The 21,956-nt window shown below is 34.6% G+C and overlaps 1 protein-coding gene across 2 annotated transcripts in view; it reads left to right on the top strand.

The window, feature by feature from the left end:
• CDH10 (cadherin 10) overlaps positions 1-21,705 on the top strand; it is a 171,696-nt gene extending 149,991 nt beyond the window's left edge. For both annotated transcript variants that reach the window (XM_032861911.1, XM_032861912.1), the window contains exons 8-12: positions 1,067-1,203; positions 6,508-6,629; positions 11,424-11,532; positions 17,777-18,028; positions 20,639-21,705. In XM_032861911.1, the coding sequence (XP_032717802.1) occupies positions 1,067-1,203; positions 6,508-6,629; positions 11,424-11,532; positions 17,777-18,028; positions 20,639-21,129 (1,111 nt within the window). In that variant the 3' untranslated portion in view covers positions 21,130-21,705. The remainder of the gene's footprint in view (positions 1-1,066; positions 1,204-6,507; positions 6,630-11,423; positions 11,533-17,776; positions 18,029-20,638) is intronic.
• The last annotated feature ends 251 nt before the right edge of the window (positions 21,706-21,956 follow it).

Here is a 21,956-nt window from a genome sequence, read left to right as displayed (position 1 = left end):
CAGTTGGGGCTTGGGAAAAGATATGCCATTACTGGATGTTACTCCCAGACTTGTCATCTTTGTTTTGCGTTACTTTTTTTTTTTTAATGGAACATTAAATATTACTTGAGGATTATGCTTGCTAACCCAAGGACTATAAAGCATTTGTAAGCCACCAGGACTGTGAAGTGGCAGGAACTGATGAGGGATATAACTATTTTAAACCTTGCCTGACAATCTCCCAAATAATGGGATTTTATCCCAACTTTAGCAACCTGATTGATAAACCTGACTTTAGAATGATATCCAACACAATGACTTTGATTTGCAGCATAGCTGGTTTCTTATACATATGCTAAGACTTTATTTTTTTTACTAAGACTTTACTTGGCACAAATGTATGAAAACTCTAACATCAACTTTTCTGTTTTTAAAACATCTTTAGTTAAAATGTATACATTTTTAAATGATATATATGGTTAATAAACTGAAGCTACATGAGTATCATACCATGGAGTTACTAAACAGCATCATAAATTGATAACATACTAGTCTGTTGTAACTAATGTTGGCTCCAATTGTATAACTATGAAAAAGACTTTGCTTCTGGGAATGCTTTTTTGCATTTGATCCTTATAGTAAATCCTTAACAGAATTTTCAGCTTCTAGGTAAGGTCAGTTGGTAATGTAACCATCTGTAATGCCAACTACTTTGTGAGAAAAAAAAAATACTTCCCAGTCAGTTGAATATGGCAATAGATAGTGATTTAATAAAGCAAATATTCAGAAGGCCATCATTTTAAATGCTGAACAAAGTGCCAGCTCATGCCTTGGGAAGAGGAGGAAGGTAGAGATTTTGGGCGGTGGGGGGGTAGGGGAGTTGGAGGAGTAGGAGGGGGTGTATCTTGTGTGTGTGTGTGTGTGTGTGTGTGTGTGATAAATCGATGAAATAGTCTTCATTCTACATCAGTATTGTATATATTCCTATGAAATTATTACATGTTACGATGTGTGTGTTTACAGTACACCATTTTCTCCTACAAACCGGTAATATTGCTATGTATTTTTCTTCTCTTTCTATGTCCAGATTTTCCTTGGATCGCCATACAGACCTTGACAGGATCTTTAACATACATTCTGGAAATGGATCCCTTTATACATCAAAGCCACTTGACCGTGAACTATCTCAATGGCACAATCTTACTGTTATAGCTGCTGAAATCAGTAAGATGAACTTTATGTATATAATATTTAACATATATTAGGTTTTATTTCATATTAAAAATAATTTCTTCTCAGCACATCTGGGTGGCTCAGTGGGTTAAAGCCTCTGCCTTCTGCTCGGGTCATGATCCCAGGCTCCTTGGGATTGAGCCCCGCATTGGGCTCTCTGCTCGACAGGGAGCCTGCTTTCTCCTCTCTCTCTCTGCCTGCCTCTGTGCCTACTTGTGATCTCTGTCTGTCAAATAAATAAATAAAATCTTTAAAAATAATAATAATAATAATTTCTTCTCATTATACACATGACTTGTAATTTTAATCTAAGGTTTTAAAAGGCTTCAAACTAATACTACACTACATATTAACTAACTTGAATTTAAGTAAAATCTTGATTAAAAAAAGAATAAAGCATTGATTTTAAGCAAAAAAAAAAAAACAAAAAAGACTTCTCAACATCTATAATTCTTTTCAATAGTTGCCCAATGTACTGAGGGATAGTTATAGGTAGACCAAATCAACATTTAATATTGACTAATAAAAATTATCTAGAATTGGACCCAAAGATATCCTCTTTTGGGGGGAAATATATGAATTAGATTTATTACATAGACACTATAAATATTGACTAATAAAAATTATCTAGAATCGGACCTAAAGATATCCTCTTTTGGGGGAAAATATATGAATTAGATTTATTACATAGACACTATAAATTAAAATGTGTGCTAAATGCGGGTGTGTACCATTTAACAACAAACATGTAGTTAAGTATTATTTCTTCCTCTTTACAGATGAGGAAACCAAGGTATTGGCAATAATAGCTAACATTAAGCACTCTATGCCAGGTATTATTCTAGGAATTTTATATTAATTTCCTTCTAGTAATATTCTTACTGACCTTTTTTCACAGAGAAGGAACTAAGGATCCAGAGGTCTTGGTACCTTGCCCAAAGTCACCATGCCAGAAGTAGTAAAACTGAGATTTAAAACTAATCCTTCTGTTTCCAGATCCAATACTTAATTCTACACCTAATTTACAGAATTTTATCCAAGCAATAACAGTCAGATCCAGGATTCAAAATCATATCTGTCTCTAATTGCAAAGGTTCTTGCCCATTCACAGGACTTGATGCATAATTTGTGGGGGTCATTATAAAACAAAACGTCAGACGTCTTGCTCAAAAATGACTAAGACATTTGACATGGGAATAGCAGAGTCTTAAGCATGGGGCCCTTCTTAGAGTGAAGCCCTGTACAGTGACACAGGCCTGTGCAGCCACTTTGTCCACTCAGGCAAACTTGTTCAGTCTCTACTTCCTGGGCTGTGATTTACTGGAATGAAGCAACTCTTTATTTTAAAAAGAAGCATTAATAAGGGACTGAATGATGGTGAAAAACTAAGCCTATCAATTCCAGACCTGAAATACGAAGCCGAATTCACAAACACGTATCAAGGTCAAGTTATTTGAAGCCACCGTTCCAGGATTTGGAAGGCAGAGCAATGGGGCCAAATTGCCAAAAGTCTCAGAAAAATGGAACGAGGCTGGACGGATCATTAACAATGAATTCAAAGCTTCAGGATAAAATGGTAGATTTAGCTTTCTCCTTAAATCTGGCTCTGAAATACTGATTAATTCCACCATCCAAATGACCCAGTTTTTCCATAGTGAGATATAAATAGCTGTGTCTTTTAAAGGTGACTGAAGAATTTTTTTTGTTTTTCTGTTAAGGAAGGCTTTTTTCTTTTCTTTCTTTCTTTCTTTCTTTCTTTCTTTCTTTCTTTCTTTCTTTCTTTCTTTCTTTCTTTCTCCCTATTATCTATCTCCATGTCACCACAGTTAGATGTGTCCAACAGGGTCCAATCTGATCATTCCAGCATCATGGTTGTCTGTGCTCTCTGCTTGATTCAAGATCCTAATTCAAGCCTAATGAGTTAGGAATTGCATTTTCCATTTCAGATACTTTGAGAAATTTAAGTTCTAAAGCTAGTTGAAGTAATTACAGTTCTGTAAAAAGCTAAGCCAATTATGTTCTTCTTTTTAAGAACTAAACCTATTTTTTGCCCTTAAGTGAAATCAATTTATGGAGTAACTGCTGGAAATGCCTACCTGCCAAGCCACAAGCAGTCAGAAGCCCATTATGCTGTTCTGGGCATTAAATGGATAAGGGAGAGAGGGAAACAGCATATAGGAAGTTGTTTTTACTAGATTTTAAGCACTGGGTTTGTGGTAAGTGTGCATTACACCAAGCCCTAAGCAGGGCAGAATGACGTTTAAATGTACTTCTTACCAGTGCATTTTCTACCCCTGCCTCTAACAGTTTAATTCTACCTTCCACAGCATGTATCACATCCTATGGCAAGTGCCACCTCAGGTGAATATTTTGTGCGTTACACCATGAAATAACTTCTCTTTTCCTTCTTCAAAAATATTTTTTAAATGCCATTTGGAGAATCTAAAATTAAGGTCACAATTGGATCGTAGAAATCCGTAATGAGTTCCTCTCGCCACATCTGAAAACTTGACTATAATCATTGCAATACATTCTGAGAACAGTAGAGCAAAGTTTATGACCAAAGACTCCATTATCTATGCCTAGTTCTTTGAGAGTGGAAATTCTTGCCCTAAGCAGGTAGAAAAGATTCATCTTTCCAAAGGCTGGGATTTCTAGATAATGATTTAAGCTTTTGTTTTCTTGGATAGGGCTAAGACCGTGAATAGATTGGAATGCTTTCAAGTTCTAAGGTCCTTTATTGCTGATACATTCTTTCTAGAGTAGAGTGTGCCTGCATGACTCTGAAAGAGAATCAGGTGGTACATATTCCAACTACCGTTCCCTATGATGCTTCGTGGAATGCTTTATGTTTTTACTGCAATATACCAGTAAAAAGATTAGGGTGAGCACTGTTGTTTGAACAGGTAATTCTAAGCCTAATGTTTTACACACACATTTATCCTTTAGCTTTTGATTTGAAGAGACTTTTTGAGTGATCTGTAAAGCGGGACAATCGTCATTTTGTGTCAGGGAAAGGCCTGACAGTGCAGTTTTCAGATCTGACATTGATCTGCCTCTCTTGACTTCTAGCAAGTGTTACATTGATGTCAAGACAATTGAAAGAAAATATTTTGTTTGTTTTCACTAACTCTATTAGGTGAAAAAACACATGCTAGAAAATATGGAAGAATCATACCTTCCCACTCATACCCATAGCAACGCCATAGCTCTAGTAGGTTGTGAATTCATTTGTGATGAACACTTTGTAGGTGAACCCTGGCTATTTGCAAATGGTTTAGGACTAGGTGGGTTAGAAAAAAAATGTAATAGAATTTTTCTTCTTTTTTTTTTTCTCCTTTCTCCACTGCTCCCCAAATGTATGAACTGTAGGGAAACTAGTTAACATATTTTTTTATTGTGTGAGTGCTTTGTGTAAACTGACATAGCATAAACTCTCAAGCAATGTAAGAAGATCAAAGAGGTATCACAGTGATAATAAAGATGATTTTAATAGTTGACATATGTTGAGTGTTTACCAAGGAACTAATACTTTGATAATAGCATTTGATAGTTTTCATACATTAATTGACTTAATTTTTCAAATAACGCCATAGATTAGAAGTTCTATTTTAGTTTCTAACTGGGTAAATTGAGGCATTTGAGAGATGGAGTAAATTGACTGAAGGCACACAATGAGTGAGTGGTGAATCTGGGATTTCAAGCAGCTCTGTTCTGCACCAGGGTCTGGACTCTCCAACCACCTGATGTGCTAAGAAGTAAACAATAGGCACTACATTAGCAAATGGGAAATCAGAACCTAAGAATGGAATGCACGAGGGTGATAAGACTGGAAAGGAGTGTTAGAGGATGCCTTTCCAAGATTCTCTTGAAAAAAAGAAGGCAGATAAAGACACTTCACAGGGATTTAGAATTCTGTCTGCCTTCTTCATAACGACTCAACCTTGTAACGTCCCTGCTGAGTAATCAGTTCTTCCACATTTTTAAAAGTGCTGACTTCATTATTTTACTAACAGTGTAATTACATGGAGAGAAAGGAGGAGAAATAAATTATTTTGCATGGTAATAACCTCCCTATCTCTACAAGACAATGCTTTCTTACCCTTGTATATGAAAACTCTATAGATAAAATTAGCAAGTCAGATACATTTCACAAAGGTAAATAGTACGATCCCTAACCCATGTTAGTAGAGGCTGTTTAATAAGATTGCTATTATCCCTCACTCATCTGTTATTTGTTTTGTTTTGCTTTGCTTTTAGCTACTTACCTCCTTTCTCCTTTTCCATTGATCTTCAGTTTGACTTTGCTGAAGTCCACACAGAAGCTGAACTGCACCCAAAGACTGAGCTTCGGATATCACAAAGGCTGATAAATATAACCTGAATTTACGATGTCAGGACACTCTCAGATACCAATACTAGTGCCTAGAAAAGCCCATTTGTGGAGATAATAAAATTCTGACTAATACAAGGGTGTTACCCAAGGCTAAGCTAAATAGACATTCATATTTTAAAATTCCATTTACAGATCAAGACAATTTTTAATGCATATTTTTATGTGAACACTTGGATGCTTTTGATTTCAATATTTGTAGCAAAAAAAATCATGATTATTATACTTCATGTCACTATTGAGCTAATTTTGTTATACAAAATTGAGCCTGGATTATTGAAGTGGTACAGGTTACAATTAATGAAACATTCAAGTGCTTATATTTCCTGTGAATTTCCACCGAACTTGTAAAATTATTATATATTAAAATTTCCAAAAGGGGAGTTTGGAGTAGCCATTGGACCACATTTTCGTGATTAAAGTAGTGATTTCGTGATTAAAGTAGTCAGGAGGTTAAGTTGTAATATAACAACTCCCACTTAGGAGCTAATGAGCATGGGCGAGTTAATAGTTTATTTAAAATTATTTCTTCATCCAAAAACTTTATTAAGTAAAGCTTAATATAATACTGCGAGACAAATATTTAATAAATACTTGTTCTTATTTTACATATTTGGACAGTAAAGCCACAAATACAAAATGAACTCAGTTACACTGGATTGTGCTTTTTAAAAGATTTTCCAAAATAATACTAGTTCTCTTGAGGCCAATAATAACTGAATTTACGACTCCTTAATTAGGCTCTGTAGTAATTTTCTTTATTGTATTTGCTCATTATGTTGGCAGAATGAACACAATGCTTATTTTTATGTGAGCACTTAATATCCACAAGATGCTTATATAAATTAAACCTGGTGCACAAATGGGTCTTCCTAAACAAATTTTTCTTTTCCCTTTTCTAGACAATCCCAAAGAGATGACTCGCGTGGCTGTTTTTGTGAGAATTTTGGACGTTAACGACAACGCCCCACAATTTGCTGTGTTCTATGACACTTTTGTATGTGAAAACGCGAGACCAGGGCAGGTGAGCACCCATAAGACTAAAAGCTTCGGAAGATTTTAATGGCTTATTAAATGTTTTCCATTCCCAATCTTAAGAAGAATGAGTAAACAGAGATAAAAACGCTCATATAAATCCCAGTAATATTTAAAAAAAAAAAAAAAAGGATGATATTTTTAGGGTTCCAAATGACCATATAGCTTGTTTCACATTTGTTTCGTGAAGTTCAAATGAAAGTTTAAGATATCATTGTTGCCACAAAAATCAAGATGTAGGAAGAAATAACTTTCACTTTGTAAATTTTCACAAACAAAACCAGGAAAAAAAAAAAAAAAACCCTCTGCTATTTCTCTAGGTAAATATTGATAACCACTAGAAGAGATGGGAGATGGAAGTTAGGAGAACACAGACAGATACAGGGGATCAGCAAAACATTGCATCAATATTCCAATGTATGCAAATGATTTCAAAGCAGGGCTGCAGGATTCACTCCTTAAATTTATACTTGTACTTCATCATTATAGCAACACTTAGAGTGCTTAATGACTTAGTTTTCCTCCTTTAGAACATTCTTCCTACATCAGCTTTGTTTATAACTCTTTAAGTCTTTTCCTCAGTGGACTCATTTTGTTGTTTGAAAAGCACCAGTGTATATGGCTGAAAAGAAATGCTCTTAATTGGTTTGAGTGCTATCTTCACAGAAGGGAGCTGCATGTTATAAATAATCATTGGGAATCAAATGTGTTTTATTAAAGAAAGAGGAGCCATCACAAAACTACATTGTGTTTTGACATCATTTGAAGCTCCCTATAACCATCAATGTCATTGTTACATTTTTATGCAAATTACGTTGTGGGATAACACGAATTCTTCCTTCTGAAGATTCTAACAGGAATTCAATAGCCTGTCTATTGTTTGAAATGGTGAAATTGCTGCAATTGGATTCATTTTTTTTATTTGAAAATGTTATGGAAATGTTTAATTTGGAATATTTAAATGACAAAGCTACTTCCAACCTACTTCGTAATGAAACAGTGTTTGCCCTGAAAATACCATTCCAAATAGTCCTCTGCTTGGCAGGCTCAGCATGATATAAGTTGAAGCCTTTTCTCTAAGAGATAAATTACCCACTTTACAACTGCCACATGCATTGCTCCCTCTATGGTTATTCCATTTGATTTTCAAGAGATATCTTTTCAGAGCATTTGAGTCATTTAAAATACTGATTTCCAAATGTATTCAAAGTATACAAAATAAGGGATTGTGTTTTGTTGTTTTTTTTTTTTCCCTTATGCGTCTTTAAAAAATAAAAACTAAATCTGGTTCAGTAACTTTATAATTTGGGGATTTTAGAAACCAGTTGGCATATTGCAGGAAAATAATAAAATCAAAGACAATTTTAATTTAAAAAGTAACCTATTTGGACTAACTTGATAAGAATAACATGATTAGTAATTTTTGTCTAATCGGCTGAATGTGCTATAGCTTCCCATAGTACTTATTTTTAATAAGATCAGTTTGTTAAATGTCATTTTGGTCTCCTGGCTGATAAATGGTTGCTTGAACTAAACCATTATGTACTTAGTGATGGAATTCTAGGTTGCAACAGCCTAGCAGACAAAACCAAGTGGGTTATTTGGAAAAGTCCTTCACCGAACCTTCCTTGAAATTTACGTTAACTCTGTCTCCTCTCCTTCTAGGGATGTTGTAGCTTGTTAGAACTCGTGGGTGTACTTTAGTTATTTATAGAGTATTTCAACTCACCTAATTCTCCTCTGAATTAAGTACTGTTTTATTAAAGTGGCACTTTGAGGACAGCATAGGAAATGATTCCCTCTATTTGGTGTGTGGACAAAATGAGAAGACAGATATAGTTGCCATTCCCTCTTCCTTTTCTGTCTATTATTTGCTCTAAGGGTAGGAGACTTTCCGCTTTGGAAAAGATGCAACTTAAAACTAATGTAAATTCATAGTCCCCTCTTGCGCCTGAACTAGGCTACCTAACTCCCTGTCTTTTCCACCTCAGAAAGAGCATCTTGGGAAAGGAGGGGCAGGAAGACTAGCTGTTTCATTTTTCTTTCATTTTCCCTCACGCATGTCTCACTCCTTCAGTCAATAAATTTTACTCCTTCAGTCAATATATTTCAATAATTTTTCATCTTTATGGGAAGAAAGCATGTCAGTCTCCCAGGTTTTGCAGTCTCCCCAGGGAGGACTGCTGCTTACACTTACCCACAGATTGTATCTAAGCTCTAGGCCTTTGTCAGACCCCAAATATCCTATTACATATTTCCATGGAACAATGTTTACTTACTTCCCTAACTGGTACTCTTTTCACTGAAAAAGCTAAAACATTAAAACTTAGGGACCAGTTTTCTTACTTAAATATCTTAAAATCCCATCATCATCCCACACTCCATTATGGTATGATCACTGAAAAAACCCTCAAGTTTATTTGAGATTATTTTAGAATAGCCTAGTAAAAATGCAAACCATTTATATAAGAGCTAAGGAGATTAAATATAAATGATTTATCTGTGTCTATTCTTCATATGCTCAAAATGAATACTGGACATCACCAGTGTTTTTATTTTTCCCTCATAATTGTGGCAACCTATTATATTGGAAATGAGTTAAAATGAACTTGACTCCAGGAGGATAACTTGCAAGTGTTTCTATAAAAAGACCAGGTGGTTTTATCTCCTTCATGTTGCCAACTTTTGAATTCTATTTTAGCACATACTTACATGTATATACATACACATATATGTACATATGCCTATGTATATGTTATACCCATGTATATATGGTACATATACTGAAATAAACAAATATACGCCAAAACAAAATATATTTGATCCTTGAACAACTCAGGGGCTAGTTCCTTAATAACATTTAAGAAAATATATCAGGGAATTACTAATTTTGAAACCAACAATGTTATCATCTTTTATTCAAATAACATATTAATTAAGAATTTTTGTGTAAACCATTATAACTTCTTACAGATATATGTACAGATATTTCCATTTTGTTCTCTGAAATGTATTATTTTGGTATAAATATAAACTGAAATTGTAATTTTTAATCACAGTTGAAAATGCATATTTATTATGAGACATTTTTTTTGTTTTAAAAGACCGTTAGCTCTACTTTTAAATTTCTATCATTTTGTATCTATATATGTGCTGAAATATTAATCTTAATGATATATATATAAACATAGAAATTTTATTAAGTCTACTACCTTACTTGATGTTGTCTCATTTATGTCATTTTTTCCCTTCAGCTTATTCTTAAATCACTAAAAATAAAATCTTTTAGACTGCTTGACAACAAGTCAATCAAGAATGATTTTGTAACTGAATTGAAACCTCTTAAAGGGTATTAGCTAATACTTTTTATACATTTTTCTCTTTAATTCCTTCACATATGTACCATTTTTGGTCTTGTATTGGATAGGTAAGCTATTAGCAATAAATCCTTGCTTTCTACTTAATCTTAAATTACCATTAAAACTTCATTAAATAAGTTATGTTACATTTTAAAATCTATTTTAAAATTACTCAAAGTTTAAATGATTTTTTGGGCTGCTTATTCCTAGATGATAAACATTTATCTTTGTTTGATCTAATTATATTTCTTGTATTATTTTGAAATCAGTGGCTAGAGTTGTAATTAAATAGGGAACAGCTAAAATTTATCACATTTTTATTTTTATAAGGTAATTTAAAAGAAAATTAATTGAATATAGAAAGGTTAAAATAATTCCTTATTTTTTACAATTATATAATATTTTAAACTTGAAATCTCTTTTTACAGCAACAAAACATCAGCAACAAATATTTTCATCAAGTATTGACACCCTGTTAAATAAGTCAATGTGGTAAAGCACATTCTTTTCAGTTAAGCATAAATTTCACCATTTATATATGGTATACAAATTTAGCAACTTCTGATGCTCTCTTGCAAAATTAAGATATGCAAAAAATTATATAAAATGTTGTTATACATATAAGTTAAGGACAAATTCTATATATATGAAAAAAAGTACATTAGCCATATGGTACATATATATTTATATAATATTAATCATACATGTTCAAAGTGATCTAATTATAGTAAAAGGTGTTACATCTTATGCTTTGTTACCAGATAGCTCCTTATATTGTATCTTATCCTAAAGTAAATCAGAGATGATTATAAAATAACCATTTTGCATGTTTTACATATATTGAATTAAAAATGTAATTTTATTGACAATGCAAATAAAGTAAACCGTTACTATTAAAATAGATCATAATCTTTAAGTCTTTCCTTTAAACAGTTTTGCATGATATTATCTATGAAATCTGTACATTCTTTGAATAGTTTTCACTTTTGATAAGGAGAAAAGCCATAATCACAATAGTTTTCTAAATTTTTCCTCCGTTAGATAAGCTTTTCCAGATCATTGTTTAAATACATATGTAATAACCTACTCACGTCAAATACTATATCTAAGTTAATAAGACTGCAAAGAATATAATATTGCCATTTATTATTTTGAAGAAATGGATAATATTTGGGAGAAATTGAGAAGGAAGGAGAGAGAAATAGAGACAGAAAAAAGCAGAGAGGAAGAGAGAGAGAGAGATAGAGACTTTGTTAAAGTCAAAGTAATAATTAAAAAGATGGAATAAAATAAAGATTCATGCACAAGGAAGAAAATCAATTGCCTTTAAATTTAGACAAAAGTAAATGTTAAAGAATTACATATTATAAAGCAGATTATAACCATAGATGTTTGATAAATATGCATTTTTCTTTTTTCTGCAGCTAATACAGACTATAAGCGCAGTAGACAAAGATGACCCTTTAGGTGGACAGAAATTTTTCTTCAGTTTAGCTGCTGTCAATCCAAACTTCACAGTACAAGATAATGAAGGTAAATTTTAGAACGTCATCATTATGATTTCAGATGACATTAGCAAGACCTTTTCTCCAAAGTAACAATCATTTTATGTATTAATGTACTGATCTATGTTACAAAATGTTGTTTTCATCAGACATTTAATGAGATATTAATTTCTTTCTTGACCATGTTCATTCTCTTAAATTTCAATACAATAAAGACATGAAAGAAGGTTCAATATGAGTACTAGTCAAAAGTCTGAATCTTGAAAACATTAGAAAGGCTGGAAATAATCAGACACATGGGGTAGAGAAATGAATGATTCAGTGAGATCCTTATGCAAATTTCAATGAGATTTGGCGGCAACATATTCACAAAGCCAAAAAGGCATGGGATATGAGTGAGAAGAAGTATCCATATTAGTCTGTGAGGGGTTTCACTACAAAAGCAGTTGCAAAGGTAAGATACACTATTCTTCTGTGCAATATATAAATTTTATAATATCTCTGTGATTAAAATGTACTGCTTATATTTCTTATATTCCCCAAGAGGACAAAAACATATTTAAGAGGAAAAAATATGAAAATGGTTACTATTTTTAAAAAGCTGAGCAGCTTTATTCTTTGAAAAATATACATGGCAATTATTCTAGTCTAAACAAAAGTATATAGTTAGAGCCTGTTTCCCCTTAATAAATTTATGTTAAACTAATTATATCAGCTAATCTTCCTTTAAAAAGGCATACTTATCTTAGATGAGGGTAGATATAGTTATTCTTAAAATACATTTAATAACTACTTTGGCATATTTATAATACCTCTGTAACAATATATATCCACTGGCAGAACCAGATTGCTCTATCACCTCTCGGTGGCTTTCAGAATATCAGAAAGAAGTGTAAGATAATGGATAGTTTTCCATTAACCCAGTTATTGTTTGAGGTATTTGATATGGCCGAAACTACACAATTCAGTTGAAAAGAGGGCATCCACTGGTAACATCTGTTTATTAAATCGTAGTTTCTGAAATGTCTCTTTTCCATCTGAACATCTTTTCCATCTGAACATCTGATGTTCCTCTGAACATCTAAAATAATTGCGATGTGAAAAATTGTCATAGAGTTGGCAGATAAGATACAAGATGTCCAGTTCCATTTGAATATCAGCAAAACAGCACCCATCATTTTATTTGCTCAATCTGGCATCCTAAATATAGAATTTAGATTAGACATCCCTGGTACTGATTTGACAATATTATATCTCTTTCTAAGTGCATTTTAATTTGTTTTATGTTTCTGTTAAACTGAGTCATGGATCCCAACAAACCATCTCTCAATTTTAAAAAGTAATAGAGGGGCACCTGGGTGGCTCAGTGGGTTAAAGCCTCTGCCTTCGGCTCAGGTCATGATCCCAGGATCCTGGGATCAAGCCCCACATTGGGCTTTCTGCCAAGCAGGGAGCCTGCTTCCTTTCCTCTCTCTCTGCCTGCCTCTTTGCCTACTTGTGATATCTGTCAAATAAATAAATAAAATCTTTTAAAAAAATAAAAAAATAAAATAAAAAATAATAGAGACTTGAAATAGTGTTATCTTATCACAGCATCTCACAGTTACCAAGTAAGCACCTTAAGACACATCTTAATTTATTTTTAACAAGTAGGGCCATCTTTCTATATTCAGAAGAGTTCCTGATCTTATATAAGTTACTCAAAACAAGAATCGAAGCCATATGAATATATATTTGAACTTGTCATTATATAGAGTACCACTAAAGTCAGATGGAATGAACTCACTATTGCATAACTCACTATTCCAAAGTGCATAAACTCACTGTTTTTTTTTTTTTAATTGAGTGCATTTTGAAAGAAATTCCAATGATACAGACATCACCTCATGGCTCTTCTTAAGAAAATGCCCTTGTATTTGTCTAAATGTTCATATTAGAAAACTTTAATTTTATGTTATCATTTTTAAAAATTAATTCCCTGTTTCTGTGATACCACACTTGGAGCTTTTGATTCTTAAAATTCCCATTCCTTAACTTATAGGTCAAAAGCATAACTGTATGATGACCTTCTGAATGTTTAATAAAATGATTTGAATAGGATGGTTAGTTTAGGGTAAAACTTCATTTTATTCTTCAATGTATTAAAAGTATTGTAGGCAAAAATAAGATTTAGAACCTTTTGAAAAGTTAAAAAAGAATAAGACAAGAAGATCCTAAATATACCAATATGCTAACATCTGTTGTTTCTTCTGTTGTTGATTTTAGTCATTCTGACATGTGTGAGGTGATGTCTCATTATAGTTTTGATTTGTATTTTCCTGATGATCAGTGATATTGAGCACCTTTTCATGTCTCTGTTGGCCATCTGTATGTTTCCTTTGGGAAAATATCTATTCATATCTTCTGCCCACTTTTTAATTGGTTTAGTTGGGTTTTTTGTTTTTGTTTTTGTTTTGGGGGGTTATTTGTTTCTTGGCTATTGAGTTTTGTAAATTCTTTATATATTTTAGATAACCCTTTATGTCATTTGCAAATATGTTGTCCCATTCCTTAGAAAGCTTTTTAGTTTTCTAAATTTAGATTAGATATCCCTGGTACTGTGTAGAAGATTTTAATTTTGATGAATTCCCAATAGTTTATCTTTGGTTTTGTTTCCCTGGCCTCCAGAGAAATATCTAGAAAGAAGTTGCTATGGCCAAGTTAAAGAGGTTACTGCCTGTGTTCTCCTCTAGGATTTTTATGGTTTCAGGTCTAAATAACATTTAGGTCATTTAGGTCTTTAGTCCATTTGGAATTTATTTTGGTGCTTGACATTAAAAAAAAAAAAAAAAAAGTGCTCCACTTCCATTCTTTTGCATGTCATTGTCCGGTTTTTCCAACACCATTTGTTGAAGAAACTGTCTTCTCCTCCTTGGATATTCTTTTTTTTTTTTTTTTTTTTTAAAGATTTTATTTACTTATTTGACAGAGATCACAAGTAGGCAGAGAAGCAGGCAGAGGTGGGGGGGGGGAAGCAGACTCCCTGCTGAGCAGAGAGCCTGATGCGGGGCTCGATCCCAGGACCCTGGGATCATGACCTGAGCCGAAGGCAGAGGCTTTAACTCACTGAGCCACCCAGGCACCCCCTCCTTGGATACTCTTTACTACTTTGTTACACATTAGTTGACCATATAGTTACGGTTTCATTTCTGGGTTTTCTATTCTGTTCTGTTGATGGATGTGTCTGTCTTTATGCCAGTACTGTTTGGATCACTATAGCCTTGTAATAGAAGCTGAAGTCTGGAACTATTGCATCCAGCTTTTCTTTGCCTTTTCAAGTTTGCTTTAGCTATTCGGGGTTCCATACAATTTTAGAATTGTTTGTTCTAGAGTTGTGGAAAAATGTTGGTAGTATTTTGGTAGGGATTGTATTAAATGCGCAGACTGTTTTGGGTAGTATAGACATTTTAACAATATTTGTCCTTCCAATCCATGAGCATGGAGTGTCTTTCCACTTCCTTGTGTCATCTTCAGTTTCTTTCATCAGTGTTTTATACTTTCCAGAGTACAGATCTTTCATCCTTTAGTTAGGTTTATTCCTAGGTATCTTTTGGTTTTTGAGGATTGATTCCTTAATTTAATTTTCATTATTGGTATATAGAAATGCAACAGATTTCTCTACATTGATTTTGTATCCTGCGACTTCACTAAATTCCATTATCAGTTCTAGTGGTTTTTGGGTGGAGTCTTTAGGTTTCCTTATGGAGTCTCATGCCATCTGGAAACAGTGCGAACTTTAATTCTTCCCTGCTGATTCTGATGTCTTTTATTTCTTTTGGTTGTCTGATTGCTGAGGCTTGGACTTCCAGTATTTTGTTAAATAACAGTGGTGAGAGGTGACATCCCTGTCTTGTTCTTGACCTTGGAGAAAAAGATTTCAGTTTTTCCCCATTGAGGATGATATTAGTTGTGGGCTTTTCATGTATGGCCTTCATGATATTGAGATATAGTCCCTCTAAACCTACTTTGTTGAGGGTTGTTATCAAGAGTGAGTGTTGACAAGGATGTGGAGAAAGGAGAAGCCTCTCGCACTGTTGGTGGGAATGCAAACTGCTGCACCCACCCTGGAAAACAGTATGGAGGTTCTCAGAAAGTTAAAAATAGAAGCACCCTGTGGTATAGTAATTGCGCTACTAGTTACTTATCCAAAGAACATAAAAGTACTAATTCAAAGGGATATATGCACCCCAGTGTTTATAGCGGCATTATCTACAATAGCCAAATTATGGGAACAGTCCTAGTGTCCATCAACTAATGAATGGATAAAGAGGAAATGCTATATATATATATATATATATATATATATATATATATATATATTTAGCCACCAAAAAAGAATGAAATCTTGGCCATTTGATATGACATGGGGGGAGCTTCAGAGTATTATGCTAAGCTAAATAGGTCAGTCAGAGAAAGACAAATACCGTATGATTTCACTCAGTTGTGGAATTAATAAAAAACAACACAAAGGTATAAAGGGAAAAAGAGAGAGAGGGGGGCAAACCAAGAAATAAACTCTTAACTGTTGAGAACAATCTGATGGTTATCAGAGGGGAGGTGGGTGGGTGAACAGGTCCAGTAGGTGATGGAGATTAAGGAGTGCACTTATGATGAGTACCAGGTGTTGTGTAGAAGTGATAAATTACTAAATTCTACACCTGAAATTAATATGACATTGTATGCTAACTAAAATCTAAACAAAACTTAAAGAAAATGGGAAAAACATATACCCACCATATGCATATAAATATTTATTTTAGTGTAGGTTTGAGAACGGAAGAATTATACCCTAATACTTTTTGGAAGATAAGTCAAATTTGCAAAATGCCAGGATTAAATTTATTTTTTAAATTTGCTTACGTACGTCTTATATTTTGGTAATCTTCTTTCCTAGCCTTTATAGTTAACTGATGTAGTAGAAATGACTTCTTACTAATAATTTAGGAAATTACTGCTTTATGTTCAACAACTCTACCTGCAAGAAATTTTCACCTTTTTTCCCCTGTCATATTTGATTTAACAACTGGCTGACTCACTCCTTTCCCTACATTAGCATTTTGAGCAGGCTTACCGGATTGGCTAAAGAAGACTAAGTGCATTGGACAAACAGAATAGGAAATTATCATCCATGTACATATTGATTTTTTTTTTTAAATATTGATTATAGAGGGTTAGGTGAAATCTTTTTTGTTAAAAGCACAACCTCAAAAAAATAAAAAAGTAAAAGCACAACCTCCATTGAAGGATACTAGATGTTATCAGATAAAGAAAATATCCGTAGCAATATACTATTTAGTAGGATGCTCGGGTTTTTTAAATCCTTACATCTGCCTGTGCATTTATCTAGTAGTCCGCATCAGTCGCCAGATGGGTTATAGATTGTATTCGTTTTAATGAGTAGAAATCAAAAGTTCAGAAACTTAAATAACTTGCTGGGGCACCTGGGTGTCTTGGTTGAGCGTCCCACTCTTGATTTAGGCTCAGGTCAGGATCTCGGGGTCATGGGATCGAGCCCTGCAGCAGGTCTGTGCTCAGTGTGGAGTCTGCCTGGGATTCTGTCTCTCGCTTTCCCTGCGCCCCTTCACACTCTCTCTTTCTCTCTCTGTCTGAAATAAATAAATACATAATAAATAAATAAAATACATAAATAAATAATAAATAAAATCTTTAAAAGAAATAAAGAAAAAAACTTGTTCACCATTGTTCATATATTGTGACTCTTGAAGGATTTCGAGTGTGCGATTGATTTTAAAAGTGCAACTATCTGTAAAATTTACTCATTCATATTTTTCTTCATGAGTATTGGGTTAATGTGTGTATTCTGTGTGCGTGTGTGTATGTATAAATGTATATGCATATATAAATAGAAAACATTCACTGTGATTTTTTTTCTTGGTATGCTTATTTGTGTTCTCTGAAAACTCTGAAAAACAGTATGCCATTATCCTTGCTATCCTGATAAAATGTTTACTTATAAAAATTCACCATCTTAAAAGCCTTATCTGCCGAAAACTTGGAAATCAAATAAATAAACATAGTCTGAGACTCCTCAAATTACCTCATTTATCTTATCTGTATTTTAAAATGTTGCCCTGTAGGCATGTTACAGGAAAACCGATCTTCATTTTATATTTTACATAAACATCTCTTTACTTGTCTATCAAACCACGGGGATCAGCATGAGAGAAATTGACGATCCCAAGCCATCTGTAATATGTTAAAATTTATTTTAGATAATACTGCCAGAATTTTAACCAGAAAAAATGGATTCAATAGACACGAAATAAGTACGTATCTCTTGCCTGTGGTGATCTCGGACAACGATTACCCGATTCAGAGCAGCACAGGCACGCTGACCATCCGCGTGTGCGCCTGTGACAGCCAAGGCAACATGCAGTCCTGCAGCGCAGAAGCCTTGCTCCTCCCCGCTGGCCTCAGCACGGGCGCCCTCATCGCCATTCTCCTCTGTATCATTATTCTGCTGGGTAAGCGACCTCATGGAAAACGTGATTATTTCCTGGACTGTTTGCGTTAGTGTATTTGTGGATAAGAGATTCTGTGATGAAAATAACTCCTCCCCCATTAACTCCATCAGCTAAGATAGACCTACATGAATGATGGGGTGTTGTTTATATTAAAATAGTTTATCTGATCAGATATGTATTGCCTTTCTTAAATCACGAGACTGAAAATTAGAGCTATCCAAAACATTTTTCAAGGTTACACAATTTCTGAGTGGCTCAACCAAGGCAAGGTACTTTGCTGTCCGTTATAGCTAGGTTTTCAGGAAATGTCAAGTTTATTTCCAGCTTTTTACTGGTATGATGGCTGGATGGAGCTTTTCCACTGAAATCATGTTAAAATAGCCCTTTACCTGGTTCACCTTTCCCTGAAACAATAATACTTGATTTTATAACCTGCAGCAAATTGCTTTTTAACTGCTTTTGAATGAAAAATCAGATTAAGTTTATTCTCCAGTTGCATTATCTTAAAACTATTGTGTATATTCCTATGACCCTAATCAAAAAACATTGTATCTGACATTTTAAGAAGCAGTAAAATGAACTTGGGTTTGGAGCCAATCTTAGTAAGTTTCATTAACCTCATTATTAGAACATTTTTTACTGGGTAAGATTGTTTGGCTGACAATGAACAATCTAAGGTTTAAAATCTTTACATTATGAGTTTATGTGTGTGCATGAATATATGAATTTAAGCAAATTTTTCTGAAAGACTTGAGAATAAATGTATTTTTTTTTAATGTCTTAGGGGTGGCCTATTTATTTTTTAACCACTTTGAAGGTCAAGAATACTTACCAGTTGATTAAAGCCTTATTATTATTATTAATTTTTTTTTTTTTTTGCATTAAAAATTTCCCTTGTTTGCCCTTTCACAGAAGCTTGAAGGCAGGTAGTCTGACTGTCCTGTGTTAATAAAAAAGAAAAGAAAAGCAAAGCTAAGAGCCCTCCCCATACTAATGTAATTCTCTTAGTTCAGTCCGCTGTAACCATACCATAGACTGGATGGTTTTAACCACAGAAATGTATTTCTCATAATTTTGGAGGCTGGAAAGTCCAAAATCAAGGCACTGGCGGATTCCAGATTTGGTGGGGGCATACTTCCTGGTTTCGATGTGGCTGTCTATGCTGTATCCCCATAGGACAGACAGCAATCCTCTTGTTTCTTTTCAAAGAACCACCTAATCCAATCATGACAGCTCCACGCTTTGACTTAATTACCCCCTAAGCACTCCACCACTTCCAAATACCATCACTTTGGGGATCTGGGCTTTAACATGAATTTTGAAAGGACACATTCAGTTCATAATAATAATAAATCCCATATCTTTTAAATGTTTCTTCTAAAGAAGCTAAATAAATATAACTATTTCATCATACATATACCTGTAAAATATTTTCCCTCTCTTTTCTTATTTAATTGAATTCAGATCTGTTTCCTTGAAAATTATTCTTTTCAAGGATCGTGTCCAAAATGTTTGGAAATAGTGAATGAGAGTGGGAAACTAATACAGCCAGAGAGAATTTAACATTCTCCTATCTTTTATGCTACTATCATCATGATTAGTAAAATCATTATGTTGCTATTAGTGATACCTTCTTAGGTATCAGTAGTAAGGATGTGCCATTCTTTTTCTTTTTTAAAAAAGAATTTATTTATTCATTTGACAGACAGAGATCACAAGTAGGCAGAGAGGCAGGCAGAGAGAGAGGGGGAATCAGGCTCCCCACTGAGCAGAGAGCCTGATGGGGGGCTCAATCCCAGGACCCTGAGATCATGACCTGAGCCGAAGGCAGAGGTTTAACCCACTGAGCCACCGAGGCGTCCAAGAGATGCCCTTTCTGAATGATATACATTTCTATTTGTAGATCTCCTGTTGTTTGAGATATAGCTAGCTAAGTTCCTACATGCTTTCTATAGGTAATTTAATGTAGAAATTGAAATTTACTCTTTGCAGTTACGTGACTGGGTAACTTTCTTTTTGGTCTCATGTGTGATATATATTTCTACGTAATACCCCAGAGATGGCTACACCGGTGGTGTAAATCCATCAGCAAAGCTATTTAACCAAAACCAACACTGTATTTTGTGAAGCTTGTTGCCTTTTTAATATTATACAAGGATATGCAAAATATGAGCATATTTTCATCCTCCTTAATTGTTTTACTTGAAGCCGAATTCAATTTGTGTCTATTTTTTATGTAACACCTTATGTCACTATTCAATGCAAAGTATAAATAATGTCTGTACAATAAGGAACTCACTTCAAACAGTTCTTAGAAAAATAGACAAAATATCTCGCTGCCTTTGAGCAATATCCCAGATGGCTTTAAAAATGCATTAGAAACACGGCTTGCATACCCCACCCACCCTGGCTAAGCCCTCAGCTGCCTCCGTCCTTTCCCCCCCAGCGCTGATGGAAGTACATTAACCTGAAATCCTCGCCTGTCTGGAAAACCTCAATCACTTCAATTCCTCCCCAGTACTTCCGCTTGTTATTTATGCAGTGTTTTAGACGGCTCGCTAATGAATCTCCTTTTCTTTTTTTTTTTTTTTTCTTCTTCTTTTTTTTAAGTTATAGTAGTCCTGTTTGCAGCCCTGAAAAGACAGCGAAAAAAGGAGCCTCTGATCCTGTCTAAAGAAGACATCAGAGACAACATCGTGAGCTATAACGACGAAGGTGGCGGAGAGGAGGACACGCAGGCCTTTGATATCGGCACCCTGCGGAACCCCGCGGCGATCGAGGACAAGAAGCTCCGGCGAGACATCATTCCGGAAACTTTATTTATCCCTCGGAGGACTCCCACCGCGCCGGATAACACGGACGTCCGGGATTTCATTAACGAAAGGCTCAAAGAGCACGATCTCGACCCCACAGCGCCCCCCTACGACTCCCTCGCAACCTACGCCTACGAAGGAAACGATTCGGTGGCAGAGTCTCTGAGCTCCCTGGAATCAGGTACTACGGACGGAGACCAAAACTACGATTACCTCCGGGAGTGGGGCCCTCGGTTTAATAAGCTGGCGGAGATGTACGGTGGCGGGGAGAGTGACAAGGACTCGTAACCGAGGATCTGCATTATCTATTCTATTCAAGCAAGAGGAAGTAACTTGACAGACGCCGTCTCCACTACACAATATTTGATATTCAGGAGAATTTTCCTGCCACGCAGCACAATTTTTTCCCATTTCCTTTTTAATTTGTTCATTAATTACATTAATTTTTTTTTTCCTGTAGGATGTCTCATGGAATATATACGAAATTTTATTTAATCACTTCCAAGAGCCAAAGCTATGGAAATTCAGTGTTGTCCATCTTAGAAATAAAAGATAATTTCAGAAACACGAACAGGATAGTTCTTCCTTAAGCAACCTCACGAACAAGCCGCTTCTGTTAGATACATGTCCTGCCCTTGCCAATGAAGCTTTTAAAAAGGTGAAGAAAAAAATTTAAGGCATATCCTGTTCTGTACATTAAATTAAAAAGAAAAAAAAAAGTACATGTGGTGTTAGTAGGTGTGATTTGCAACCTGGTGTACAAACGTTTGTGCAATTTCATTTCATCAAATTCTATCTGCTAATGTTTTATATTTATATTTTTGTATTTATTTTTAAAAAAAAATAAACAAGTTTTTACAACTACCTTGGCTCCAGCTTCATTTTTTTCCCTAGGAAGAAAAAAAAAAAATTTTTTTTTTAATTTGTTTGTCAGAGAGAGAGGGAGAAAGACAGCATGAACAAGGGGAACAGCAGACAGAGGGAGAAGCAAGTTCCTCAGTGAGCAAGGAACCTGATGTTGGACTCAATCCCAGGACCCTGGGATCACTGCCTAAGCCAAAGGCAGACGATTAACTGACTGAGCCACCCAGCTGTCCCATCCCTAGGAAGAAAAC

Source organism: Lontra canadensis, unplaced genomic scaffold, assembly GCF_010015895.1.
Source record: "Lontra canadensis isolate GAN:19392208 unplaced genomic scaffold, GSC_riverotter_1.0 scaffold22, whole genome shotgun sequence".
Classification (NCBI taxonomy): Eukaryota; Metazoa; Chordata; class Mammalia; order Carnivora; family Mustelidae; genus Lontra; species Lontra canadensis.
Note: the sequence above shows the minus strand (reverse complement) of the source record. Positions and strands in the feature narration are given on the sequence as shown.